We start from the raw sequence: 27,971 nt of genomic DNA, 5'->3' as shown, positions 1-27,971 counted from the left end.
TAGAAGCCACTTCAAATTCTTCCAAGAAATAAAGGTTTTAACATGTGCTAAAGAAAATTTTCCGTTGTGGGTAGGCCCTCAGTGATCACGGGTAGGGGAGGAGGCAGAGGTGGTTTGTCTTCTGTTCTGAGGACAATCTGCCGTAGCCAGGGGTGGCTAAGCATCGTGGTCGGTGTCCCAGAGCTCCCTCTACCGGCTGGAGACTGAGGTCTCTTCCTGAGCGGCTTTTCCATCTGTGAAACAGAACTCACAGGGTTATTATGAGGATGAGGGGAGCTGGCCCATTTGATGGGCTGACCCCCGCCCCCCGCCCCCCAAGGAGGTGCTCAGTAAGTGCTAGATCTTTCCCTTTGTTCCTCAAAAGACTCTAGAGGAGAGCGCAGCAAACTCAGAGAGGCAGGAAAGATCCTGGTGAATCCATTCACAATGGAGTTCCGGAATGGTGAGCCCCACAATTAGGAAGTCACCAGCCCAGACCAGGCATGAACACCAAAGCTCACTAATCACAGTGGCGGACAGACGGAGCAAGTCTCAGGAAGAACAAGAGGACCAGTGACCAGGCGGGACCAAAAAGGACGGTGGCAGCCCCTGCAACAGGAGAGATCTGGGCAACAGCTGCAGCCAAAGCTGCAGCCTGGCCCACAGGGGAGCTGCACAGGGTGCAAGGGGGTGGCTCTGAGCTGGGGCCTCATCCCAGCTGGCCTCCCCCACTGCCTAGCTGGGGACAGGTCCAGCCTGTGATGTCCACAATGCCCCAGGCCTCTGAGCACCACCTGGGCTGACTCGAGAGCCACCTGTTAATGTCCAGCCCAGAGTGGGATCCGAGCTACCATTTGCCCCCCGGGCCCGCGGCAAGGAGCGCAGAAACCCGTTACAACCTCTGCCTCCCCTGTCTGGTCCCCCTGAGGAACGGCTCAAGAAACTGGAGCCAGGACGAGGACCAACCTCAGGCCCTCGTCCCAGAGGCCCTCTTTGGGCATCTCATGGAGTTCCCCTTCCTGGCTCACTGCCCCGAGCTGTGGCTCTGCCTGTCCCATCCAGGACGAACCTGGCCCATTCCAGGTCTGTGAGCAGTGGAGACTTGCATCCAATGAGGACTGCCTTGGGAGGGCACTGTGGCGCTGGAAAGCCAGGGGCTGCGCTGAGCCGCTTGGCACTCTAACCCGAGTCACCCACTTTGAGACGTAGCACCTCTCTCCGCCACCTCGGGGCCTTTCCTGGGCCCCCCACCTTGCTCAGCATATGGACAGAGCCCCCTGCTTCCCATGGCTTCTTCCACGTGATATCTGCCCGGCCCTCTGAGCCTTTCTACTTTGATGACAAGATGGCTCACCACATGCTGCTTCTGGGCTTTGGTCACATTGGCCTCCCAAATCTGGGAAATACGTGCTTCCTGAATGCTGTGCTGCAGTGTTTGAGCAGCACTGGGTCTCTTCGGGACTTCTCTCTGTGAAGGGACCTCCGGCAAGAGGTGCCTGGAGGGGGCCGAGCCCAAGAGCTCAATGAAGCCTTTGCAGATGTGATTGGTGCTCCGTGGCACCCTGACTCCTGCGAAGCTGTGAATGGTGCTGGATGACGAGCTGTCTTCTGGAAACATGTTCCCTCCTTCTCTGGATACAGCCAGCAGGATGCCCACAAGTTCCTGAAGCTCCTCATGGAGTGGCTGCACCTTGAAATCAACCAATGAGGCCGCCGGGCTCCGTCAGTCTTGGCCAACAGTCCAGCTCCCTTCTCCACCCCACCAACGGGCTCTGCTAGAAGAATCTGAGTTAAGTGAAGATGACCGAGCCAACCTAACGTGGAAGTGTTACGTGGAGCAAGAGGACAGCAAGACTGTGGACCTGTTTGTGGGCCAGTTGAAAAGTTGTCTCTAGTGCCAGGCCTGTGGGTATTGTTCCACGACCTTTGAGGTTTTTTGTGACCTGTCCCTGTCCATCCCCAAGAACAGATTCACTGGGGGCAAGGTGTCTCTGCAGGATGGTTTCAGCCTTTTCACCAAGGAAGAACAGCTGGAGTTGGAGAATGCCCCAGTGTGTGACCAATGTCGCAGAAAACATGAAGTACCAAAAAGTTGACAGTACAAAGATGCCCCCGAATCCTTGTGCTCCGTGTTAATCAATTTTATGCCTCCCGAGGATCCATCAAGAAAAGTTCAATAGGTGTAGACTTCCCACTGCAGCGACTGAGCCTAGGGGACTTTGCCAGAGATGAAGCCAGAAGCCCCACAGATCAGAGTATGTCCTTTACAACTACTCCGGCGGGGTCCACTATGGCCGCTACACAGCCCTGTGCCGATACCAGACTGGTTGGCATGTCTACAATGACTCTCGTGTCTGCCTTGTTAGTGAAGACCAGGTGGCATCCAGTGAAGGCTACATGCTGTTCCAGCTGATGCAGGAGCCACCCGGGGGCCTGTGACACCCGCTTTGAGCCCCGCCACCTGTGAAACCCTTTCAACACCCTTAAGCCCCAGGCTCCCCATTTACCTCAGAGACGTCTATTTTTGTGTCTGTTTAATCGGGGAGAGGGGAAGGGGTGGTTGTAACTCCCATTATTTTTTTTTATTAAAAAGTACCCTTCCACCTGGAGGCCCCCTTGTCTCCCGGCCCCGTGTACAAGCTCCCCAGGCCCCTGCCCGTGTACAGCCCCCAGACCCTTTACAATCTCATTTTTTGTGAGTAAATTTATTAAGGGGAAAAAAAAAAAAAAGAACAAGAGAAGGAGGGCGAGGTGAGCAGCTGGCCTGCGAACCGACCCGATCTTCCTTGAATCCTCAGCAGCCCCCTCCCTGGCAGGGCAGGGGGTCAGTGGACATCACTCCAGGGCCCAGGGAGAGCCACCTTCTCAGCAGCAGCCCAGGCCATCCTGGACACAGGACATCTGGAGGACAGGTAACACGACAGGAGCCCCTGCCAGCCCTGCCCTGTGAGGAACCACCAAGCTGCCTCCTATAAGGACACCAGCATGACTGCATCTTAACTAACGACATCTGCAGAGACCTCAATTTCTGGATAAGCTCGCATTCTAAGCCTCTGAGTGGATATGCAGTCTGGGGGGCACTATTTAACCAAGTACAGAATCTGTGGGAACAAATAAAAAATGGAATGAATAGTGAATTGCAGCTGGGAACATCATCTGCTATGATGCCTGAGTCAGAACAGCTCAGAGTGTCTTTTTTACACTGTACAAGAAACAGTACAAATAAAATAAATGATTTCTATTTCTGGAATGGAAAACAATTTGATTGTTATAACAAAAATATGAACAGCACCCAGAAGTTGTATTGTGAATAAAGAGGGCTCAGAAATTATAATGTGGAAAGTTGAAAATGCTAAACATATTTAGTCAGGGGGCCAGCCTGGTGGCGCAGCGGTTAAGTGCGTTCGTTCCACTTCGGTGGCCCGGGGTTCCCCAGTTCAGATCCTGGGTGCGGACATGGCACCACTTGGCATGCCATGCTGTGGTAGGCGTCCCACATATAAAATAGAGGAAGATGGGCATGGATGTTAGCTCAGGGCCAGTCTTCCTCAGCAAAAAGAGGAGGATTGGCAGCAGTTAGTTCAGGACTAATCTTCCTCAAAAAAAAAATAATTAATTAAAAAAATATTTAATCAGAATGGTCATCATATTCTGGCAAAGTTCATTGCTCTAATAAATTCTACAGTCTCAGTGAACAAAATTATGAAAATAATACATTGAACTTGTTCATGCAGGTATTGAAATAATAACAACTCTGGAAAATTTTAAATCACAATTGTATTTATAAAGCAAGTGAGAATATTCAGAAAATTCTATCAGAATTTTTAACACAATCTAATCTACAGTTTTAAATAATTAAGTATTTTTAGACATTAAATTAATAGAATTTCAAAAAAGAATAAAAAAGCATGGGTGTATCATTATGACCTAAATTAGCAGAACTCCTTGTTGTAAACTGTAACTATTGAAATAAGAAAACAAATTTCGGAAAATTTATAAATTAAAGCAATAAAATTTCCATCATTTTCCCCAAAGCTTCAACTATTTCCATAATATATATTTTAAAATTACTTAAAATATTGGGGCCGGCCCCGCGACCAAGTGGTTAAGTTCGTGCACTCCACTTCGGTGGCCCAGGGTTTCGCCAGTTCGAATCCTGGGCGGACATGGCACTGCTCATTAGGCCATGTTGAGGCGGCGTCCCACATGCCACAACTAGAAGGACCCACAACTAAATGTACACAACTACGTACCTGGAGGCTTTGGGAGAAAAAGGAAAAATAAAATCTTTAAAATTACTTAGAATGTAAAATCCAACACTTTGAAAATAGTTTAATTGGTTTTTGCGCATCTCTTAAAGGGGAAGGAACATCTGAAATACTATATCCAAATTCTGTTGTCACTGCTTGAGAAACATGGTTTCAATGACTCACGAAAATCTTACTGGATTTTGTACAGAGTAGGAGTACTGGACAAGGGTAGAGAGGAAATCTGGGAAATCTGGAGTTTCGGCCAAGATTTTAGGAACTGCTCCTAGACCCTTTGGTTGGGTGGCGAGCGAGTGCTGTTGAGCTCCCCTCCTCCAGACTGGGCAGAGTGGCTCACCCTCTCAGGAGGACAGCTTGTCCAGAGATGCCTGGGTGGCTCTATGCAGACACCCAGCCAGGCCCAAAAGCAATGACTGAACAAGGAGGGGGTATAAAAACCCAGCTCCCTCGCCACAAGATGGATCGAACGCCCTGGTATACAACTCACACCCTAGCTCTCCCTGTGGGGGCTGGCCGTGGGTCAGCTTCAGCTGAACCCTTATCTTTGCTTAGTTTCTTCTCCATCCTGTCCTACTTGCCAGGCTCCTTCCCTTCTCCTTCCATCATTCCCGGGATAAAGCGCATACCCAAGAATCCCATCTCAGGCCCTGCTGCTCAGGAACCTGTCCTCAGACAGGCGGGTCTAACCCTCCGAGGACCTCTCTGAGTGATGTAACGAAAGATGCGAATCATGTCAATCACTTGAAATATTGTCCTGATAAACTTTTTATTTACCATCTTTCATCAAATAAACGTCAGAGAGAATTAAGTAATATATCTCAAGACTTGGGAGTCGAGATAACGAAAACTGGAGGCTTTGGGACCTTGTCCTCACAAGCTTGCGGTCCTACACCTGCTCAGTCGCTGTGCAGACTATGAAGTCTTGCATGTTCGTTTTAATGGAAATGGTAAAATCTTTGGAAAATGAAACATTTTAGGGAGGTTTATCCTTAACGAGTGATGTTCTAACAGAGATTTTTAATACTTTTAGATTTATAAGATTAATTTGATGAATGAAAGAGAAGTGGAAGATACTATAAAAATGAAGGAATACGGCATGCTCCTTGTAAGAAAACAAAGTATCAATTCCAAGAGAAAAATGATAATATTTTAAAATAAATTATTATATGTAAATGCATTTGTTTGAGGGAAAAAGTGAAAGTAAATGATTTCTAAAGTCATTTATGTTTATTAAATCCTGACACTTTACCAAATGGTATTTATAAAGTTCTGTGGAAGGATAAATAAAATTAAACCAACGGATCAAACGATTTTTGTGACTTAGAAATGTAAGATAATAGAAATACTAGATATAGAAAATTTTCAAACAGCATTATAAGGCCTGGAAGATTTTTAAATTTTGTCATTGTTATTGTTCATCAGGGGTTGAGGATTTAAACTATGAACAATATCATTGATGGGAAGAGGAATTCTCTAATTATTGAGGCTACATGTTATCCAATGGGCACCAATTTTCAAGGAATTCATTGGAAAATTTCAAGGCAGTTTCTCATGTCAAATGAGCCCTGTCTTGAAAGACTATCACTTCTAAATATCAACAAAATTTTGGAAATTATGAGAATGACTCAAATAATGATTTGCATGAAAATTTATATCACTCGTTAAGTAGTTTTGTAATATGGCTTGGTTTTATTTAGAGAGAAAGCAGGGGTGGTGGTAGAATATATTTTTAAATTTTTGATCCATGCATTGAATTGTATATTTATATTACTCTACTGGTTGTTACATATTTTTAATAATACCTCTGTACACCTCATAGAGGTTTTGTAAGGATTAAAAGAGATTATAACTATAAAGCTTTTAGACAACAGAAAGGAATACACTAACTTTACTGTTTGTATGACTATATTTATTGGGGGTTTTTTCCTGCATTTTTTCCCCAAATGCCCCCAGTACATAGCTGTATATTTTAGTTGTGGATCCTTCTAGTTGTGGCATGTGGGACGCCACCTCAGCATGGCCTGATGAGTGGTGCCATGTCCGAGCCCAGGATCGGAACTGGCGAAACCCTGGGCCAGGAAGTGGAGTGCGCAAACTTAACCACTCAGCCACAGGGCCGGCCCCTATTTATTCTTATTGATCTTATCAATATGGTGAATTACTGTGGACCATGGCAATGTGGATTTGGCATGATTTGGGTTCCAAGGGACATACCAGATGCATGGATGAACTTTTTCTTTTATTCGAGACTTCACTTCTGATTTATTGTGTAAGCTCTGACACATTACGGTCCTCTTCCAGGGCCTTGCTAATACGCTCCTTAGCAACGTTTGCTAACAGCTGTTAAGTAGCATTTCCTCTGCTTTCTTCTGTTGTCTTTGTGGTCTGCAAGCTTCCTGTGTCAGCTGAAAGTTCCATGCACAGAAATGCCCCAGACACGTCAGCTTTTCCAAAAAACCCCCTGGTCCTTCCAGGCATGACAGTTCTCAGGACCCCAGCCCCACCCTCTGCCCAAGCAAGGACGGATGAGATGCCGAAGGGGAAAGTGTCAAAAACAAAACCTCTGATTCCCTTTAGCAGAAATTCTGGCACTGAGGGTCATCCCACCAGAGATTAAACTTGTGGGGCTCTTTCCCTTCCTCTCATTTAGTCTAAGAAGCTGCCACTGATGTCACAAGATGAAAATCACTGTCAGTCACTGAGCGCTGTCTTTTTTAGAAGAGTAGGGGCCTGAGACGTAATGTTTACTGTCAGAAGGGAAGAAAAGCCTTTTATGAACTGAGGGCTAAATAGGATGATTTGCTTCCAGACAGTGGCGGCCAGGCAGGGAGGAAGTGGGGGTGATGGCAGCAGACCTTGGCTCTGCTTAGACCCCCAGTGGGGGCTAGGTGTGGAACTGGGAATGACTGATCACCACAATATGGAAGCTGGGGAGCCTGAGCAAAGAGGACCTGGGGTGAGTTCATACTGGAAGTTGGACGATGTCCTGGAAGAACCTGTACCTGCACAGGGACCTGGCTTCCCCACAGAGAGGGCACCTGGCCACCGTGTGAGACCCACAGGGCCAACCCTTGGTGGCAACAAGAATCAGTAGTCCAAGTGGCCCAGCCAGGTGACAGCTCCCTCTACTTGGGAAGCCCCCCACCGCTCCCCACTTCAGACCGGTGACACCGGAATGAGTGGCTTTCCTTCTACATACACTTCACAGCGCTTAGAGAATTCTGGATCGGATAGAACTGAAATCATAAGCCTCTCCAGGTTGTAATTTAGAGACTCTAAGACTGCTGAGGCCCTTAATAAAATTCAGGGTCCCAGGTTTCATCCCCAGTAAGTCCAGGGTGGGGCCTGGGAACCAGCATTTAACGCAGTCAAGTATTTCTGATGCCATGTTTGTGTGTGTCTGCTCTAAACAGTCAACGTTTGCTTCCCAAGACTAACCCAAACTTCCATTAAATTTCTTTTGCTATAGGCTGAATGCACAGAGAGATGATCAGGTGGGTTTACACAAAAACAATATCACAGTCATATTTTTCTATTTCTTTTTCCCACTGCCCAACTTCCCAGCCAGCCTGAGCTGGGGGCTCCCTACACACGTCTCTCTCTTCTGACAAGAACTCCCTGAGAAACACGAGTTGGTCAAACCAACCAGTCATATTGTGTCAAGCTTGTCCACACAACTCCTATTTCTTTGACTTGGTCAAAAAAGAGGAAGTTCTCTAAATGATTCATTGCTAAGGTTCCGCTGCACCTCCTTTCCCTCCGCTCCGCTTTCATTTGGGAGAATGTGGTGCCATTTGAACAAACCGTTCTTTATGCAACAGTTTGTTGGCATTTTTTCTTTGCTCACGTGTAAGGCTCACTTACTGTTTTGAGGCTTGAATCTCCAAATCAGAACGTAATGTGGAAGAAGAGTTTTCTCATGCTCCTTTTCTCCCTTTCAGCTCAAACAGCCGCACTGGATTGTGAGACGATGAAAAAAACAAATGGTGAGTTTCGTTTACTTCTCTCACGCTAAAACTGTTTTCACTGAAATGCTAAGATGAACAGCTTTAAACACGATCACTCGTGAATAACTTTTTCCACACTTTTAGATGAACAACTGAAGAGTAAAGTTTTTTCCATGCCCTACTGTTTAAAATAAAATAATTCCAGGGAGGGAGTTGGAGCCTGTTTCCTGAGACTCAGAGACAAAATATTGAGATTGTTTTTACATCGAAACGTTTCTTTCTCTGTTGTATTTTAATGAGAAAATCAACACATAATCATTGTAAAATAATTCAACCAACACTAAGAATATATATTTGGAGGCAGTTTATCAGCATAGAGCTAGACTAACCGGGATTGTGGTCTTAACCCTGTTTCTACCGTTTTCCAGCTGGCAGCCTAGAGCCCTGAGACAACCACTTTAAGCTTAATTTCTTTCCTCTGTGAAGTGGGGCTAACGAAAGCACTTACCTGGGAGGGTTGTCGTGAGGACTGAGACATGACACGTCCCTCCGCAGAGTGCCTGGTGTATGGGGAGCCGTCAGTAGATGCTAGCCCAGGTTGTTGTTGCCACTATATAAAGTGTGAAAGTTCTGTTACGCCTGCTCCAATCCCTCTCCCCTCTCTACTTCTAGAAGCAATCACTGTTAACAGTCATTTTCTCTTTAATATCCTAGTCAACACACTCTTCTGTGACTTGTCTTCTTTTTAATTAACAATATATCACAGCCATCGATCTAAGGAGTGAATGTAAATTTAGCTCCTTTTTTCAACAGCTGTATGGCATTTCATAATATGGCTCAGCCGTAATTCATATAACCATCTCCCCATTGATTGTGCCATTTTGTTTTGTAATACAAACAATTCTGCAATAAACAGCCTTGTACAAAACATCCTTTGTGGACACATGAGAACGTGAGCACATCTCTGTAGGATAAAGTCCTAGAAGTGAAACTGCTGAATCAAAGGGCGTGTACATTTGAATTGTTACAGATACTGCTAAGTTGCCCTCCTAGAACGCTGAACCTGGACATGGTCACCCAAAGTGACCACTCACATGGGTGAGTGTGAGATTCCCACCTCCTCTCCAACAGTGGATACCATCAGTTTTTAAATTTGTGCCAATCTGATGAGTAAAAAATAATACCTGTGTTGTTTTAATTTGCAATTGCCTCATTACTTGTGAGGTTGAGCATGTTTTTCATGTTTATTGGCCATGAAAGCTCCAGCATTCCCATCGAAAGGAAATTTAGGGATGATTACCTGATTGGAAAGAGAGGAGAGGCCTTGTCTTAAAGCTGAGCTTACGTAAGACTGAGAAAATGTTAAGTGTCCAGATCAAAGAGTGGGAGGGGATGGATGGCATTTTTGAGGTGTCTAATCTCTCTGCCACCTAAGCCATCCCTTGGCCCTAACACTTTTTAATGGCCATCTGCATTTCTTCTTCTGGGAATTATCTATTCATATTATTTGCTTGTTTATCTTCTTCTTATCATTTGCCATTGGTTTATGTATATAAAAAGAATCCTTTCTTTCATTTATATTTTAAGTATTTTCTTCTAGGCCATCACTTGTCTTAATTTTGCCATAGAGAAGATTAAAGCTTCCAGGTAGTCAATTTTTTCAATCTTTTCTTTATGGCTCCTAATTTGTGTGTCTTACTCGGAAGAGCTTTTCCTACCGGGTGATATAAAAATGTTTCCCTATATTTCTCTTAATTCTTTTATAATTTTATTTTTTTGTATTAGATTTTCTGATGACAGGTACTTTTTCCCTTGGCATTTTTAAGTAATAAAATACAGACACACAAGCTATCAAAGACTACTGGGATCATGTCAAAAGGACTCAGGAGCCTGACATCGAACTTAGAAGGATCTTTTCGAATAGCGTGACTTCTCAGACAAGGGAAACAAAAGAAAAAATAAACAAGTGGGACTTCATCAGATAAAGAGCTTCTGCAAGGCAAAAGAAACGAGGATCAAAACAAAGAGACAACCCACCAATTGGGAGAAAATATTTGCAAATCATATATCTGACAAGGGGTTAATCTCCATAATATAAGGAACTCACACAACTGAACAACAGAAAAACAAACAGCCCGATCAAAAAATGAGCAGAAGATATGAACATTTTTCCAAAGATGATATACAGATGGCCAATAAACACATGAAAAGATATTCAGCATCACTAATCATTAGAGAAATGCAAAGCAAAACTACACTAAGATAACACCTTATACCTGTTAAAATGGCTATAATCACCAAGACTAAAAATAACAAATGTTGGAGAAGGTGTGGAGAAAAGGGAACCCTCATACACTGTTGGTGGGAATGCAAACTGCTGCAGCCACTATGGAAAACAGTATGGAGATTCCTCAAAAAACTAAAAATAGAAATGCTGTATGACCCAGCTATCCCACTACTGGGTATCTACCTAACAACTTGAAATCAACACTCCAAAGTAGCATATGCACCCCCATGTTCACTGCAGCACTATTCACAATAGCCAAGACATGGAAACAATCCAAGCGCCCACCAAGTGGTTACCGGGGAAGTGGGGTGGGGGGTGGACACAGAGGGTGAAGGGGAGCACTTATGTGGTGACAGTCAAGAAATCATGTACAACTGAAATCTCACATTGATGTAAACTATTATGATCTCAATTAAAAAAAATAATGACTCAGAGGCCTAGTTGGAGACACTTCCCATGGACAAAAAATGGGACAATAACAAGAATAATTGCAATGGATTGAAAAAAAATCAGATATGGTTAAATCTATGAGTTCATAATGATTCTTAAACAAAAAATAAAATATTTCACTGTTATAAGATGCTAGGAAATAAATTTATTATTTTCAAAACTGGTCAATATAGGGAGAGAACCACACATTTACCCTACCTTTTCTATGCAAGCTGTACCTCAGTGTAACCAAAGAGTTGACAAGGGCAAGTATCTTTTTATATAACTATTTCAGATAATGAATGAAGAAAGAATAATAGAATTAGTATACCACCATTTTCCAACCACTAAGGAAATAATGTTTCTGGGTGATTATTGTGAAAGCCTGCTAAGAAACAAAAAGAGAGAATCAGGCATTACGTGCCCCCTAATGGAAGTGCACACTACCTGCTATGATGCATTCTTGCTAAATAAAAGCTAATCTGAATTTCATCAAGCCTCTGGACAGGAGACAGAAGAACGTGATAAAGAAAACCATAGGAATATGACCAATAAAATCCAGACCGTGGAACTTGCAATCTTCAGAACAAACGACTTGCAATCTTCAACAAATCAATTGCAGGGGGGATAAAAAGAGACGAAAAGGCCTGTAGATTAAAAAAGATTTACAAAACATATCAACTAATTACAATGGACCATTTTGGATCCTAAAAAAAATCAGACATTTGGGGAAATTTGAACACTACCTAGATATTTGATGACATTTAAAAAATATTGTTAATTTTTAGGTATGACAATGGTATTGTGTTTACTAAAGAGTCCCTATCTCTTAGAGATACAAACTATCAGCGTCCTCCAGCCAAAGATCATCACAGGGACACGTGTGGTTGAACAACGTTGGGTTTATTGACTTGCGGCAATGAGAGAAAATGCATACCATGGGAACCACAGGACGTCTCAGCAAGCGTGTGTTAAAAGGGACTTATGATAAGATTCGGACTTGTGTTAGATGATTTTGAGGAAGATTCAAAGCTGCAGGCTCTATTCAGGATTGGATTCTTTTAGGAAGTGGGAATAATGATATGAGTGGATATCTTAATAATTCTTATCCAAAAGGCAAGAAGAACAGAGCAAGGCTAAAGCTGTCACTGATAAAAAAAAGCAGCAGTCACGCACATTAGCCAGTTTGGGAGGATGTTTGGCCGTTTTTGAGGTTTGGACAATCTTCATATCTTTGTCTGTGTGCAGACATGGTTATGGAGTCAATTTCTTTCTTTCTTTCTTTCTTTCTTTTTTTTTGTGAGGAAGATTAGCCCTGAGCTAACATCTACCACCAGTCCTCCTCTTTTTGCTGAGGAAGATTGGCACTGAGCTAACATCCGTGCCCATCTTCCTTTACTTTATATGTGGAGCACCTGCCACAGCATGGCTTGACAAGCAGTGCGTAGGGCCGCACCCAGGATCCGAACTTGTGAACCCCCAGCTGCCAAGCAGAACTTGTGAACTCAACCGCTGCACCACCAGGCCAGCCCCTGGAGTCAACTTCTTTTTGTCTCTATCCAATACGGTCATAGAGTGGCCTTGTCTGGTATTGGTGTTCTAGTGTGAGTGACAGGTCAGATCCTCACCAGGTCAGTTCCCATCTGTCAGGGGCTGCTATCCTCTTTCTCAATACTGAAATGTATGGATGAAATAATATGCGGTCTGGAATTTGCTTCGAAATAATGGAAGGGAGTGGGGGCAGCTGAAACAGGACCCACCATGAGTTGATAATTGTTGAAGCAGGATAATAGGTCTCTAGGGGATCGTTATACTCTCTTCCCTACTGTTACGTTTTAAATTTCCCAAAATAAAAAATTTAAAATAAATAATGAACAAAACAAGCCACCAGACATAATGTTTGGTCACAGAACCTGGAACTTTAATATTTCTAAGTCAGCATAGCCAGTCTTAAGAGAGTCCACTTCATACAAACTTCCAGTTATAAAATAAATAAGTCACGAGGATGTAATATACAGCACGGGAAATATAGTTAATATTATTTTAATAACTTTGGTAACAGATGGTTACTAGACATCATGGTGATCATTTCATAATGTATATAAATATTGAATCACAATGTTTTATACCTGAAACTAACATCACATTGTAGGTCAATTATACTTCAATAAAAAATATATATGAAAATAAATAAGTTAAATTAAACAACTATGTTTTCCGGAAACAGCAAAAAAAGAGAGAGATCACTTCAGGCTGTCACTGGCAGGAGAGGGAGCAGGCACCAAAGAGCTTGTCAAGGTCTCCCGTCTCTCACTGGAGGGGTCCCTGTGGCTGCTGAGGCTTCCTCACACACTGGTCAGCCTGGCTACGCAGGCAAAGAATGCCCCCCCATTGGAGAGTTCACCAGGAACAGTGTCTCTCCCACCTCGACCCCCAAAATGTGGCTAGACCAACACTGAGTTATTAAAAGAGATTTTAACAAGGACTTTTTCTTGTGTTATTTTGTTTTCCAGAATTCCCTTCTCCGAAAGTGTATTCAGAAACAGATGTGATCATGAAGGGTCAGAACGTATCTCTATTTTGTTCCAACCAGAACAAATCACTACAGATCACCTATGTTATGTTTCGGGGTATGAAACACCTGGGAACCTGGGATGGAAAAGGTGAACCCATGATTTTTAACCTAAGGATCTCAGAAGCCGGTGATTTGGGCCCCTACAAATGCAAAACCCAGGTTTCTAACTGTTCAAGATATAGTCAAGAGTTCAGCTTCACGTTTGCCAGTAAGTAGGGCGCTTGTTCCTCGGGGGCCCTGTGATTTGTGGTATTCTTTCTTGTTCTGTGATGGGCTCTCCATTGCCCTGGGAATACTCACTCACTCAGGAGCCTGGAAAGTATGTCCCTGAGACCCTTATTCTTCATAATTCCTTTTCACTTTCTCTCCCAAAGACTTTTGGCTATTTCAGATAATAATAGGCTGATTGTCTTAGACAAAAAGTTTTATAGCAACAATTTGGAAAATTGTAGAGATCTTTTCTAGATGCTTTATTTGAGTTCTCATCATGTAGGCAAAAAATGATGTTTTCTCAGAAGATTCGAATAAGTCTTAGAATCACTGTTGGACCCAGTGGCAAGGGTCTTCAAAGCTTTAGGCTTTTTCCACCATCTTCTCTTTGCAGTGGCCATTGGCCAGCACTCTTCCCACCCAACTACATCTTATCACTGCTAGATTTACTCTCCCATCTTCCCACCCCAAGTCTCTCACAACCCAGCATGAATGGCCTCATCTGTGAAGGTGATCTTGATAATGGACTCCTGGGAGGGGTAGAGGTGGCTTCTGGGTAATATGTGTGCACTGTACCTGGAGTCTTCTAAACACAGGAGCCCTGACTTACTGATCAAATCTTTGAGTGATTTTCTAGGTCTGTGCTCTCCAGTATGGTAGCCACTAGCCACATGTGGTAATTTAAATTTAAATTCGAATTAATTAAAACTAGATGAAACAAAAAATTCAGTTCCTCAGTCTTGTTAGTCACATTTCAAGTTCTCAGTAGCCACAGGTGGCTGGTGGCTGGTGCATTAGACAACACAGACATAGAACATTTCCATCATTACAGAAAGTTCCATTGCACGCCTCTGCTAGAGGTCAATGGTTCTTAGCTTCTTGGGTTATAAGTGTTTTAAGAGTCCAGTGATAATGATGGGTAATTCCCCTGAGAAATGCTCATGAGACTGCAGATGGAAATTTCTGCATAAGGCTTTAGCAGATGCCACGGGCTCTGGATTAGAACCAACCATCTTAAGACAATTTTGAGCACAAACTGAATGGGAGCCATAATTGTAAAAGAAATGTGAAGAAAGGGGGAAACTCGTGCAAACATAGTCCTAGGATGTCAGATAATGTGAGGGCAGCACCCCAGCTGATAATATTCTCTGGTGGTCAGACTCCTGCTGGAAGGGGCGGCCTGGTATTGCAGAAGGAGCAATGGAATGGGCATCGGGGAACCTGTGTCCCGCCTGCTTCCTGTGCAACTTTGGATATTTCATTTGGATATAGCTTGGATATATCTCCAGTTCTCAATTATTAAAATATGAATTGAGAAGGTAGGTAGTATGACCCTCACATTATCTGATTTTAACTCTGGATGAGAATCTCCGGCCATGGTGGGTACAATGAGGTGAGGAGGGTAGGCATGTGATTGGCAGGGAAAAGGAAAAATTTTATAAGGAAGGGAGCTGCTGAATGAGCCTTAAAACACTCCTTGACTTTTTTTTTTTTTTGAGGAAGATTAGTCCTGAGCTAACATCTGCTGCCAATCCTCTTTTTGCTGAGGAAGACTGACCCTGAGCTAACATCCATGCCCATCTTTCTCTACTTTATATGTGGGATGCCTACCACAGCATGGCTTGCCAAGCGGTGCCATGTCCGCACCCAGGATCCGAAGCGGCAAACCCCAGGCCACTGAAGTAGAACATGCACACTTAACCGCTGCACCACCGGGTCGGCCCCTGACATTTTTTTTTAATATAACTTTTTAATTGAAGAGTTGCAACTCCCCACCCTGATCACTCTGATGCTGTGATGCCCTTACTAGCCCTTACATCTCTCAGGGACGTTTGCATCTTTCCAGTCACTTTGGATATCAATACTTGGTCCAGTTTGAATCATCTCATCTCAGAGAGGAGTCCATGCTCTCTCCTTCCTCATGAATGTTTCGATGCCTCCTTCGTGAAAGTTACAGGAGGTAGATTTCAGTTCGCAGGGAGAACATCCTATTGGTGCTACTCCCAAAGTTGTTTTGTGAGGCCATCATCACCAGGTACCACTCTGTCGAGGATGCTGCCACAAGGATTCCTGCTCAGGGGAGGGATGGAGCCAGGAGACTCTAAATTATTTTCTTTGATTTTTCTTGTACTTTGGTCTTCATGTTTCATTGTTTCTGTGCCAAGTTAATATTGTTAAAAAAAAAAAAAAAAGCATCTGCTTGGAAATTGGCCCTGGCTCTGCTATTTACTAGCTGTGTGACCTTGGGCAAGTTTATTAACCTTTCTGAATCACAGTTGGCTCATCTGTGGAATGGGCGTGATACCATCCACCTTGTAGCACTGTTGTGAAGTGAAAACAGATGATGTGGGTAGCAAGCCTGTCACATGATGGGTACTCAACAACTGCCTTCCTTTCCTACAATACTGTTTTATTAATGAATTTTATAGTAAATCATATGGCTGGATTCACCTGTGAAGTAGGGTGTGATCTGACAGAGCCCACCAGACCCACTTATTTCTGGTTGAGAATTTCCTTTGAATCTATTTGTCAGGGTTACTTTCTGCTTTGGGGAGGAAGTGGAAGATAACGGTACAGGTGAATTCTATAAATGAAACTACAGTTAGAAAAGATAATATTTTTAGATTTCTTTGACTAAAAAGACACTATAGTCTTATAAGGATTGGGAATAGAAGTGCCTCTCAACTTCATACTTGGAAATGAATCTTTGACAAAATTATGCTCATTATCAACAATAAAGAAATTGTGAGTTCTGACGAAAGGCAAGTTTGTGCTCTGATACCTTAAAGCAGAGAGCTGCTCTCCGGCCTCTGGCTTTCTCAGGACGTGGCTCATGCTGCACTGCACAGGGTTAGCCAAATATCCATGGGCCTTTCGCACTGGGCTGTGAGCTTCTTGACTTCTCAAGAAGGGATCCATCTTTGGGTCTATAGCCAGGAATAGAGTAGGGGTTCAATCTACGTTTGTTGACTGAGTGAGTGAACCCAACCTGCTTATCCCTTTAACACACACTTCTATTTTTCTAGACCCAGTGACCACACCAGTGCTGAACATTAGTGCCTTTCAAACAGAAACAGCCCGATACATAACACTCCGCTGCATCTCATACAATGGCTCTCTGCCCATCAATTACACTTTCTTTGAAAAAGACGTCGCCATATCACCTGCTATTTCCAAGAATGTAAGGGAACCTGCTGAATTTAACTTAACCGAGAGGATCACCGGAGAAAGGGAAGAATATAGGTGTAAAGCCAAAAACAGATTGCCCAACCATGCAAAATACAGTCAACCCTTCACCATGCCCTCAACAGGTAAGGGGTGCCTGAGCTCTTTCAACAGGGTCTGGATTTGCTTCCAGAAACTGCAGCTACTTCTCTGCCCGCCCACTTTCCACTTTGGCCACCTGCTTCCAAATGCCTTTTCTTTGGTAGGGTCCACACAAACTCTGATGGGGTTGCTTTCTTCCATAAGGGAACCACAGAAAAGCCTAGAAGCTGGGAAAGGAATGGACCTTGTAGTAGACTTCCTAACTTGACCCTGCTTCCCCCCCTGCCCTTCCACTGCCCAGGGTCTAAGCAATCACAGTAGAATTCGCGTCTCTCCCGAAGCTGCAGGTCTCTTGATTTTCTTTCGCTTTTTCATCATTTTTTATTGACTTCTAACACCTGTACCTGCCTGCTTGGCTGTTTATTGCCCCACTGCTAATGCTTGGTGCATCTAGACTTCAGTACCACCCTTAGCTTGGGCGAGAAGGGCCCCTGTCCCAGTCCTGTGTTTTGGAGGACGCTGCTCTGGTGCTTGTTGGCCATGTACCTTCCCGCAGGCTGAGGAGTCCAGGGGACCATGGGAATGTACCCTCCTGGATCCTATATCTCCACTTTTCCACACCACACTCTGGGTGCTCGAACTCAAATACCCAATCAGATTAGAACTCATCTTCCAGGGCCTGCATAAGTCTATCTCCCAGTTCATCCCCCTAAGGTGGATCACAGTGAGGATGTGAGCATGCCTGGACCTGAGTCAAGAGACCTGTTTGTTGGGGGTGTGGTCGGCATTTGGACGTGTAGGCTAGGGGTTCACATGCGTGTGAGGCCCCTTCAGGTGTAGGCCAGAGCCTGGTGGGAAGTGGGCCAGGCCAGGGCTGGGGCTGGCTCTCCCCATGCTCTCACGTTCCAGTGCAGAACTCCATGGACTCTGAGAATTCTAGATTCCAGCCTGGTCTTCCAGGCCTTATGAAGGTCCAGCCGTCGAGGGAGGAGAGAATAGAACAAAAATTAGGTTAGCAAAGGCAGTAGGTATGCTTGGGCATTGAAAACTTCACCCGCCTTCATCCTCAGAAGAACAGAGCCCACAGCCCTGTATTCTGTAAGTTCTAACAAGTGAGGCAGCTGTCAGAGTCAGGCCCCAGAGTCAGGCTTTTGCCTATAAATCACAGCATTTCCAAGCTGTGTGACCTTAGGAAAGTCATTTAACCTCTCCGAGCCTTACTCCACTCATTGTAAATTGGCAGTGATACCAATGAGATAAATAAGGCAACACATGCAAAGTGCTCAACGCAGTGTCTGGTATGTAGATAATACTCAATAAACGGTAGCTGTTCGGGAGACATAAATCATGCCAACATGACTAAGGGCTTTGCCTAGTAAGTGGCCAGGCCATACTGAGACTTATGACCCTCACAATGTTGCCAGTAACCAGTCTGTTAAATGCTGTGCTGCTTTTCTCTCCCTTGTATGATCCCTTGTGGAAGATGTACTTGGTCATGACTTTAGAGCTTCGCTGACTAACAAGTCAACTCTCAAGAGTTGCAGGGGTCCGTCGCAGGGCGGGGAGCCAGGTGTGTAGTGACTGGTTAACTTGGGAGACAGTGTGATTGCCCTTTCCAGAACCTCTCACAGTTCAATGTCATTGAAAAGCAGGCTGCGCAGTGACCAGCGAATGCTGTCTTCTTCCAGGCGGAGACAGCTGTCCTTTCTGCCTGCAGCTACTGCTTCCGGGGTTATTACTGCTGCTGATAGTAATAATCCTAATGCTGGCATTTTGGATACTACCAAAGTACAAAGCAAGTAAGTTCTTTAGGAGCTTTTCCATGCCTTTTGGGTACAGACTGCAGGGAAAGGGTGAGGAGGGAGGGAAAGGGGAATCAGAAACAGGATGTGAAGAAAAGGGAAAGAGAAGGAGAAGACGCGAAAGGGGAAGGTAAAGAAATCAACTTCCTGCTCGGTTCCCGCATGGGCTGGCACTTATTTCTCTGGTAAAAGCCTTTCTTATTTAGATTGCTCATGGTCGTGTGGCCTGTGCAGTCACACAGGTCCCCATAAGGCTCTGCTGTCACTGTTTTGAAATTCTTAATGCTTTGTTTTTACTCTTTTAAAAAATTATTTTTAATTTTGGTAAAATATACATAACAATAAAATTTGCCATCTTAACCATTAAGTATACAGTCCAGGGCCGTTAAGTACACTCACATTGTTGTGCAGCCGTCACCACCATCCCTCCACAGAGCTCTTTTCATCTTGCAAAACTGAAACGCTGTCCCCACTAAACAATAACTCCCCATCCCCCGCCCCGAGCCCCGGGCCACCACCCTGCTACTTTGTGTCTCTATGAATTTGACTGCTCTAGGGACCTCGTATCCTGGAATCATACAGTGTTTGTCCTTTTGTGTCTGTTTTATTTCACCTAGCATAACGTCCTCAAGGTTCATCGGTGTTGTGCATGTGTCGGAATTTCTTCAGTTTTAAGGCTGAGGGGCCGGCCCCGTGGCTGAGTGGTTAAGTTCGTGCGCTTGGCTTCGGCAGCCCAGGGTTCCACCTGTTGGGATCCTGGGCGCAGATTTAGCACTGTTCAATCAAGCCATGCTGAGCGGCGTCCCACATAGCAGAGCCAGAAGGACCTGAAACTAGAATATACGACTATGTACTGGGAGGCTTTGGGGAGAAGAAGAAGGGAAAAAAGGGAAGAAGATTGGCAAGAGATGTTAGCTCAGGTGCCAATCTCAAAAAAAAAAAAAGATTAAAGCTGAAGAATATTCCCTTATATATAGATACATGGATACAGACATATATTTGTTTACCCATTCATCCGTCAGTGGACCCTTGGGTTGCTTCCACCTTTTGGTTATTGTGAATAATGCTGCTTTGAACATGGGTGTACAAGTCTTAATAATTTCTTAACAAGAGGCCCCATATTTTCATCTTGCACTGCACCCTGTCAATGATGTAATGAGTCCTGATTGCCAGCTCCTCAAAGGCAGGAGCTTTGCTTTGTACTTTTCAGCATCCTCACTGGGTCTGCCCCTGGGAGGAAGCTCACGACGTGAAGACAAACAGAGCATCCTTCCCCTCTGCCCCACCTTAAGCGCTGCATCAAGCCCCAGGGACTGCTTTTCGCTATTCACACCTGATGACCACCTCTAGTTATGATTTCAAAGTGGCCTTTTCATTTGGCACACAAGAATGGAGGAATATTGAGATCTGCACAAAAGACAGTTTGTGTCACAACATCAGCACCCGCCAGCGAGCTGAGGGGCGCTGGGCAGGCTCCTTTGCCTGCCTGATCCTCAGTGTTCTGACCTGTATGATGGAGCCATGGGAGAGAGTGTATCTGAACTTGAGAGAGAACTAAGTGACCAATGTTGGGCTCCTTGTGCCTCCCTCTGTCTCTAGAGAGTCATAAGGGACTGAGTTGACTTGAAAGTTGAAAATAGATGTCAAAATTTATACATCTCATTCATTTTTAAAACCTGTCTCCTCTTCCTACAGAAAGCCCAGTTCTTGCAAAAGTGCAATTAATATTCTCGATTACTAGCCAGGGCTAAATAACTCAGCTGGGTAATTTACTATCTCTTACAGACATTACAAAGCTTTTTACAGACTGTTCTTTTCAGCAAAGGAAAGAAAATGCGTCTCCAGCCATCTCCAGCGTAATCTGATAGGCAAAGGATGTTACTTGCAGAGCCAGGAAGATAAATCAGAAGGGCTCCTGGCTTGGAGAAGCAGGTGCTGTGGACTTCTCGCTGAGTCCATGGTTTTCCTTCAATAGTCAACAGTTTAGGCAGTTGGAGCAGGTCATCCTTTCTTTCAGAACTTTGGGTACTTCTGCACCTTGGCAGAGGAGATGAGAAAAATGTGGCTGAATTGGTTTAATTTAATGATTCTGCACCAATTTATGTAGGAAAAGCTATGAGAGATAATGCACCCAGAAACTATGGAAATAAACCCATGGAAGTTGGAATATATGCAAATGTCTGTCAAAACCAAGCAGGTAAGAGAACTTTGTTGGGTATTTTTGTTGGTTTTAGGTTTTTGTCTGTTTTATTTTTTTGAGCTCATACAGACACATGGGTAAAAAACTGAAGAAAAAGAATAGAGAACAATGTCTCCCTCCCATCCCTGACACCCAGTTCCACTTTCCAGGGAGCAACAACCAGCTTTTGAAACCCTTCCACAGATACTCTACGTGTATGTTAGCATCCAAATGGTAGCAATGGTAGCATGTCATAGATATGCCATTCTTCCTCTTGATTTTTTCACTTAACGTATCTTGGAGATTTTTTCTGTCAGTTCTGAATGATCTGCACTGTGTTCCAACTTCTTTTATGACCATTTCTTAAAGCAGGCATCATACATGCTCGATGGTAAATAGACCCAGGCCCTTGGCCGGCAATGAACACAATCCCAGCCAGTGTTGACTGAGGGCCAGCTACGTTCCAGGCACTGTGCTAAGCAGCTTGCCTGCCCAGTCTGACGCAAACACCACTAACTCCCAATTTACATCGCTCCCATTCTACAGATGACAAATCTGTGCCAGGCTTGGAACCAAGGCAGTGTGTTTCCACAGCCCAAGATGGTAAGCGCTCTCTGCAAATTCTGAAGGCTACGCACCATTGCGAGGGCTAAGCCACTGCCCTCAGGTGATCAGAGACTTGAATTATAGGCCCAATAACTCTGTTCCTTGTCTTTTGCCCAGGGACTGGACACTCCAAGGAGATACATTATGCCACCCCCGTGTTCCAGGAGGTGGCACAAGGAGATCACGGTGAGCAATAACTTGGGATAAGAGATGCTATCAAAATGAGACAGTGGTCCCTGTGAGGCCACCATACTCTTGGGCCTTAGGAGACCAAGGATGGGATGGACGAGGGCAACATGCACACCGTGTGAAACCAAGAGCACCCACTACCACGGCTCCTAAGAAATCTAATCTCATCAGAAGGGTGGGTGGGGAGGAGGGAAGGATGTTGGGGGAGAGCATCATCTAAAAATTCCAGAGAGGAGGTTGCAGGTGCACTTCTAAAATGTTTTCAAGAATAAATTATTTAATATAGTCCAGGAAAAACCAGTTAACACTTGGTTCTGTCAGGCCACCCAGCTACTAAAATAGGACTTTTTTTAAGAACCTCTATGGATATATATCCTAAGTTTACTGAGTTATTTTCTCTTTTATATTTCAGAAGCCCATAATGATTGTAAAACTGGATATGTCTATTCTGAACTTGTCTTGTGAAATTTAAAGATACAAACTACATCTCGGGGTGAGATGCTTTTCTAAAGCTGATTGACATGGCGAAAAAGCAAACTTGATTCACGCTAAGAAATGTCTCACCTGGTTACCTACAGAGAATCACTGTTTTTCATGTTAAACTCTATTCCATTGGCTCACTCAGGTAATCCAATCATCCAATCCTGTCATCAGCCAACAGTTTTGTCAGGTGGGATCCTGACTGATGACAGTTTTTAAATGCTTTTGCTAGTTTTAGGCATGGACCGTTCTCCACATTTCCATATCATTTAAAAAAGAATAATTGTTAGACCACTGTGCTCTTCCTAAGTGCATCCTGGAAGCATTGTAATGATCATCTTCCCGGTGTCCCTCTCCCCATGAACATTGAAGGCTCAGAAGTAAACACGCAAAGCAAAAACCGTGTCTAAATTCTAAGACAAAAATTGGTGACCTTGAAAATGTGTCTGAAGAAATAGTGCCTGCAGTCACCGTGGGAGGAAGGCAGGATTGTGCCACAAGCACACATGTGCTATCCGTTGCTGTTTAAATTTGCTCTCAGATTTTGGAAGGCTGCAAAAATATTGTGTTGATTTTCATAGACCCTCAGTCCTCCAGATTTAGCTGATGTGAAAGGCGTGTCTTTATGTGCCTTTCCCATCAGTGTCCTGTGCAGAGAACAGCCCAGAGTTGAGTTCTGGGAGAAGGGAGGATCTCCTGGGACTATTGTAACAAATTACCACACACTGGTGGCTTGAAACAACGGAAATTTATTGTCTCATAGTTCTGGAGGCCGGAAGTCCAAAATCAAGATGTCGGCAGGGTAGAAGGTGTTTTGGAGCATGAGCTCTGCCTCATCCATTTGTTTATCAATGAATCAAGTTTCTGCTCTGCTATTATTAAAAAGAAAAAAAAAAAAAAGATGTCAGCAGGGCTCTTCTCCCTCCAAAGGCCCTACGGGAGAATCCCTGCCTCTTCCAGTTTTTGGTGGCTCCTGGTGTTTCTTGGCTTATGGCTGCATCGCTCCAATCTCTGCCTCTGTCTTTACATGGCCTTCTCCTCCTCTGCCTTTCTCTTATAAGGACGCTCATCCTTGGATTTAGGAACCACCCACATGATCCAGGATGACCTGATCTCGAGATCTTTAATTCCATCTGCAAAGACTCTTTTTCCAAATAAGGTGACGTTCATAGATACCAGGAGTCAGGACATGGACATATCCCTTTGGGGAGCCACCATTCAGCCCACTACAGGGGACAAAATGATTTCTGGATTGACTCTCTCATCCTAGGAGCTATAAGTAAAATCCAATAAAAGCCAAGAGGCATTTCTAGGGTTCCAGACAAACAAAGCAACTTGAACAAAATTTTTCTGCTCTGCTCTTCTTTTGGGGGGTTGCCTGGGCCTCAGTCATCATTGTTGCCAACAATGGACCCCTAACTAGAAAAATCATAGCTATCAGTTATCAGACACTAACTCTGTATAACATCCTACAAGGCCAATATTAAGTTGCTTTTACAAGTAAGGAAACTTAGACTCAAATGAGGTAAGTAATTTTACAAGGTCAACTACGTCTCCGTAAGTGGTTGAACTAGGAGTTAAATCCCAGCAGAGAACAGCGGAAGCACTGGCTGTGGGGATGGATGCCACACACACAGGTCCAGACGAGTCTGAGGATTTTGTTGCCATAAAGCAGCACTCGTGAGCATAATTTCCCCCCTTTCTCTGTTGCTATTTTTGTTGAGAGGAAATTGGTATATCACAGAGATAGGAGTGTGGGGGCCTCCAGAGTCAGACAGACTGAGCTGAATCCAGGCTCTGTCAAGTCCTAATGGTGTGACTCTGGATAAGTTACCTAACATCTCTGGGCTTCAGTTTTCTCATTTGTAAGGAGAAAGAGAGACAGAGAGAGGGAGAAATGAAACATACATTGTGAAGCTGCTTTGAGAATTAACTCAGGTAATGAATGTAAAGGGCTTGGAATGGGGCCAGGAATATAATAAGAATTCAAAAAAGGCTATTTGTAGTATGATGATGCCTACTCTGAGTCATACTAATTGGCTGCTTCCCTCAGAAACCTTTAAGACTTTGAAGGTCATAAACTTGGTGACTTGGCCATCATCGGCTTCTTCATCTGTCTTAACCTGAGCTCCTTCCTGAAGCAGAGCCTGAGACAAGGACTCGGGTGCAGGTAGTTGAAATGGGAGGTGATCCCCGGGAACAGGAGTGAGGGCCCAGGGAGAGTGAGGCAGAGAAGGGAAAGAACCAACACAAGGGGTGTGGAGGGGCTAGCAAATTAGTGACCATACCAGCAACTGGATTTGATCCTGTTCAGACCTTCCAAGGTCTTAAGTCCAGAATGCCTCTGGGATTCACAGCATGCCCTCAATCGACAGCCTCTCATTTTCTCCCTGCAAAGCTTCTAAAGCAGTTCATAGAAGCCAGCCAACTCCACGACCCATATAATTACCACTGCCCCATGCCTTTCAAGTGCTCACACTATTGCATAACCGTGTGCTTCACTTTCCGCCTCTGCAGGGGAAAGTCTTGGTAACTGTGAAGCTATCATGTATAAGGGTTGTCACCACTCCCCTGACCACCAGCAACGGAGTCTTCTTACCGTCCATCCAGGGAGTAACTCCATTTCCCAGGGCTGCTTTCTACAACCTTCTGATACCTTGTCTTATCCTGGGCTAGCCCTGAAAGCAGAGTCTGAGATAAGGGCTTCTGTGCAAATAATTTATTTGGGACGTGACCCAAGGGAACAGGTGTGAGGGACTGGAGGAAAAGCCAGTACAAGGGTGCTATTGTTGAGCTGGGCACTGCTGTTGGCAACCGGGGCTTGATCCCACTGGAACTTTCTGAGGAGTGAAAGAACGTCTCTCAGAATTGTCCACTTGAGGACCGATAGTGAGAAGCCTTTAATCCATTGACTTCCAGATCCCATCGGCTGAGGGTTGCCCTAGGAGGGGATGCCTCCCCCACTTCTAGGCTGTGCATTCTAAGCAAGCTTCCACTGGTGTCTCACCCAGGGCACTGGAAAGCCCCAGGGCAGAAAATGAGTGCTACGTGTTGTACACTTGAAGCAACAAGCTGTCAACACAAAGTGAGTGAAGCCTCAGATGCAGCTAGAATCGTAGGTGAGACCCAGAGGATACAGTGACACAGGATACAGAGGTGGCTGGTATGCCATCTCTCAACATTTCCCTTATAAGGACTATAATAACAACAATAATAATAACTGCCATGTGTTGAGCACATACCAGGTTCCAGGTACTGTGAACTCCTTTGTATACTCATCCTCAGGCAGTTCTCACAACCACCCTCTCCTCTCCCAGCTCCCACTTACTGTGACTTCCCACTCCATCTTATTGTACCCTGCACAGACATTCAGCCCCCCAACAGCTTTGGGATTCAATTGTTTAGGAAGGGAAGAAGAGGAAAAGCAGAAGAGCATCTATTGAGTTTTCGTTTCAACAGCTACATTTTTTGATGTCTAGAAATTTCACTTTGGTTCTTTTTCAAATCCACATTTAACTTTTCTTGTTGTGAAATAGAGCACGCATTATATGAAAATGCATAAAAATACATGTACAGTTTAATAAGTTATATCAAGTGAACACTAGTGGTGGAGTGTTGCCAGCAGCCACAGAGCCCTCTGCCTGCCTCTTCGCAATCACAACCCCATTTCCCTGACCTAACTCCCTTTTATGGGAATCACTTCTTTGCTTTTCTTTATAGTTTTACCACCTAAGTATGCGCTCCTATACGCTGTCTTCAGTTTTGCCTCTCTTTGAATTTAATATAAATGGAGTCATATTGCATTTATTCTTGTGTTCTGGCTTTTTTTTTGCTCAACATTATATTTGTGAGATTTATCCCTGTTGCTGCATGTAGTAGTATTGCATTGTTTGAATATACTGTCAGTTATCTATTATGGGTTGTTGTCTGGTGGGGGCTATTACAAATAATGTGGCTATGACCATTCTTATTCTATGAACACGTCTCCTGGTTCCCATGTGCATGCAATTGTGGTGAATATACGTAGGAATGGAATTGCTGGCTCATGGGGTATGTTTATCTCCAGTCTGAGTAGATAATGCCATACTATTTCCCAAAGTAGTTAGTTCTACCACCTTTCCATTCCCATGAGCGGTATGAGAGTTCCCATTCCCTACATCTGCAGCAACACTGGCTCTGCCTGTAATTTAACCATTCTGGTGGGCATATAGTGGTATCTCCTTGTGATTTTAATTTGCATTTTTCTGGTGACCAATAAGGTTGAGCACCTTTTCCTATATTTATAGGTCATTTGGATTTCTTCTTTATGAACTGCCTGTTTGAGGCTCTTAGCCTGTTTTTCTGTTGAGGTGTTTTGAGTTTTTCTTATTTTTTAATAGTTGTTCTCCTACTCTGTAGCTTGATTTCTCACTTTCTTAATGGCGCCTAATGATGAAAAGTTCTAATTTAAGAGCTTAATTTCTCTACCTTTTCCTTTATGATTAGTGTTCTTTCGTGTATGTGTGTCCAGATGAAGAAATATTTTCTCAGCTGGAGGTCATACAACAATTATCCTGTATTACTGTCTACTAAAGGCTTTTTTAGTTTACTTTCATATTTCAGTTTACATCCACCTGGAACTGTTTCTGTGTGTGACGTAAAACTGGCATCATATTTCTTCCCCCTCCCCCGCAGGGATATACCCGGTTGCTCCAGCGCCATCTACTGAAAAGACTGTCCTTTCCCCACTAAACTGCAGTGTCATCTTTGCCACAAATCAAATGTCCATATACATGCGGGTTTCTTTCTGGGCTTTAGATTCTGTTTCATTGTTCTGCTTATCTCTTTCATATCAATACCATAACTCAGCTTTTAAATAAGTCTTGCTAACTGGAAGAGCAAATTTTCCCACCTTGTTCTTTTTAAGAATGTCTTAGCTAGTCTTGACCTTCTGCACGTCTATGTAAATTTGAGTCAGCTTGTTATTTTCTAAACAAAAAAAAATTAACATAATAGGGATTTTGATTGATATTGCCTTGATTTTATAGATCAATTTGGGGAGAATTAGCATTTTTACAATATTAAGTCTTGCAAACTACAAATATCTCACCATTTATTTATGTCTTCAATTCTCTCAATGGTCTTTTATCATTTTCTGCATAAACATTTTGCACATCTTTTGTTAGATTTATTCCTAGGTACTTGATACTTTGATGCTATGCTAAGTTGTATTTTTATTTCCTGCTGTTGATATACAGAAACACAATCATTATTCTTGGTTGACTTTGTATCCAGCAACGTTGCTAAGCTCTCTTTTCAATTTTAACAATTGATCTGTAGATTGTCTTCCAATCTGAGCCCAGAGAACTACTGCTGCTGCTGTGACCGCCGTTGCCCCTGCCACAACTGCTCACACCCGGAAACTGGAGCCCAGACAGTGGGATGTGGAGCTTTGCCACTGCAGCATTGCTTCTCAGCAAAAACCTCCTCCTCCCTCTACCTTCCAGATCCTGTACATGTGCATCTGATTCGTGGAAGATACTCACAGCCATGGCAGCAAGGGAACTGCAAGTTTTTAGGTTTCTGATTCCACCAAATAGGAGGAGGGTTATGACGTGGCTTAAGAGAGCCAATCAAAATATCTACCACACTTGGCAAAATCTCAGTCAAGACTCAGAGTGAAATAAAGGTATTAAGACAAAGACTGAGAAGGAGGTTTTCCAATCACATGTTCTTACTGAAAGAACTACTAACAACTAAACAGTGTACTTGAT

At 43.9% G+C, this 27,971-nt stretch overlaps 2 protein-coding genes, 1 long non-coding RNA gene and 1 pseudogene across 11 annotated transcripts in view; 2 read left to right on the top strand and 2 right to left on the bottom strand.

The window, feature by feature from the left end:
- Positions 1 to 93: 93 nt before the first annotated feature.
- Positions 94 to 8,838, bottom strand: LOC103549745 (uncharacterized). The gene is made up of 3 exons (XR_544601.2): positions 8,703 to 8,838; positions 8,112 to 8,202; positions 94 to 233 (listed from the first exon to the last, which is right to left on the bottom strand). It is a non-coding gene; the product is annotated as an uncharacterized lncRNA (long non-coding RNA).
- On the top strand, positions 750 to 2,544 carry LOC103549744 (ubiquitin carboxyl-terminal hydrolase 21 pseudogene; annotated as a pseudogene).
- MILR1 (mast cell immunoglobulin like receptor 1) lies at positions 7,961 to 27,901 on the top strand. 9 transcript variants are annotated; one of them, XR_544602.2, is made up of 10 exons: positions 7,961 to 8,096; positions 8,189 to 8,233; positions 13,424 to 13,693; positions 16,722 to 17,006; positions 18,651 to 18,761; positions 20,872 to 20,961; positions 21,490 to 21,546; positions 21,667 to 21,735; positions 22,151 to 22,363; positions 27,538 to 27,901. XR_544602.2 is itself a non-coding variant. In XM_008518274.2 (10 exons), exons 1-9 carry the CDS (start codon positions 8,030 to 8,032, stop codon positions 22,201 to 22,203), a joined length of 1,047 nt encoding a protein of 348 aa, XP_008516496.1. In that variant the 5' UTR covers positions 7,961 to 8,029; the 3' UTR covers positions 22,204 to 22,231; positions 27,538 to 27,901. The 9 variants fall into 9 exon arrangements, 7 of the variants coding, with proteins under 7 accessions (XP_008516496.1, XP_008516498.1, XP_008516501.1 ...); XM_008518274.2 differs by having other exon boundaries at positions 22,151 to 22,231; XR_011523296.1 differs by lacking the exon at positions 21,490 to 21,546.
- The window catches only part of POLG2 (DNA polymerase gamma 2, accessory subunit), a 32,545-nt gene continuing 21,903 nt past the window's right edge, over positions 17,330 to 27,971 (bottom strand). Inside the window, exon 11 of the mRNA XM_070561604.1 lies at positions 17,330 to 17,924. Coding sequence (XP_070417705.1) covers positions 17,861 to 17,924 — 64 coding nt within the window. The 3' untranslated portion in view covers positions 17,330 to 17,860. The remainder of the gene's footprint in view (positions 17,925 to 27,971) is intronic.

Source organism: Equus przewalskii, chromosome 10 (genome assembly GCF_037783145.1).
Source record: "Equus przewalskii isolate Varuska chromosome 10, EquPr2, whole genome shotgun sequence".
NCBI lineage: Eukaryota > Metazoa > Chordata > Mammalia > Perissodactyla > Equidae > Equus > Equus przewalskii.
Note: the sequence above shows the minus strand (reverse complement) of the source record. Positions and strands in the feature narration are given on the sequence as shown.

Bases quoted from the DNA above. Each gene is read 5' to 3' on its own strand.
- MILR1 (XM_008518274.2), top strand. From the start codon at position 8,030: ATGTGGTGCCATTTGAACAAACCGTTCTTTATGCAACAGTTTGTTGGC. The intron at 8,097-8,188 runs GTAAGGCTCACT...TCTCCCTTTCAG, and splicing joins CATTTTTTCTTTGCTCACGT to CTCAAACAGCCGCACTGGAT. The intron at 21,736-22,150 runs GTGAGCAATAAC...TTTATATTTCAG, and splicing joins GGTGGCACAAGGAGATCACG to AAGCCCATAATGATTGTAAA.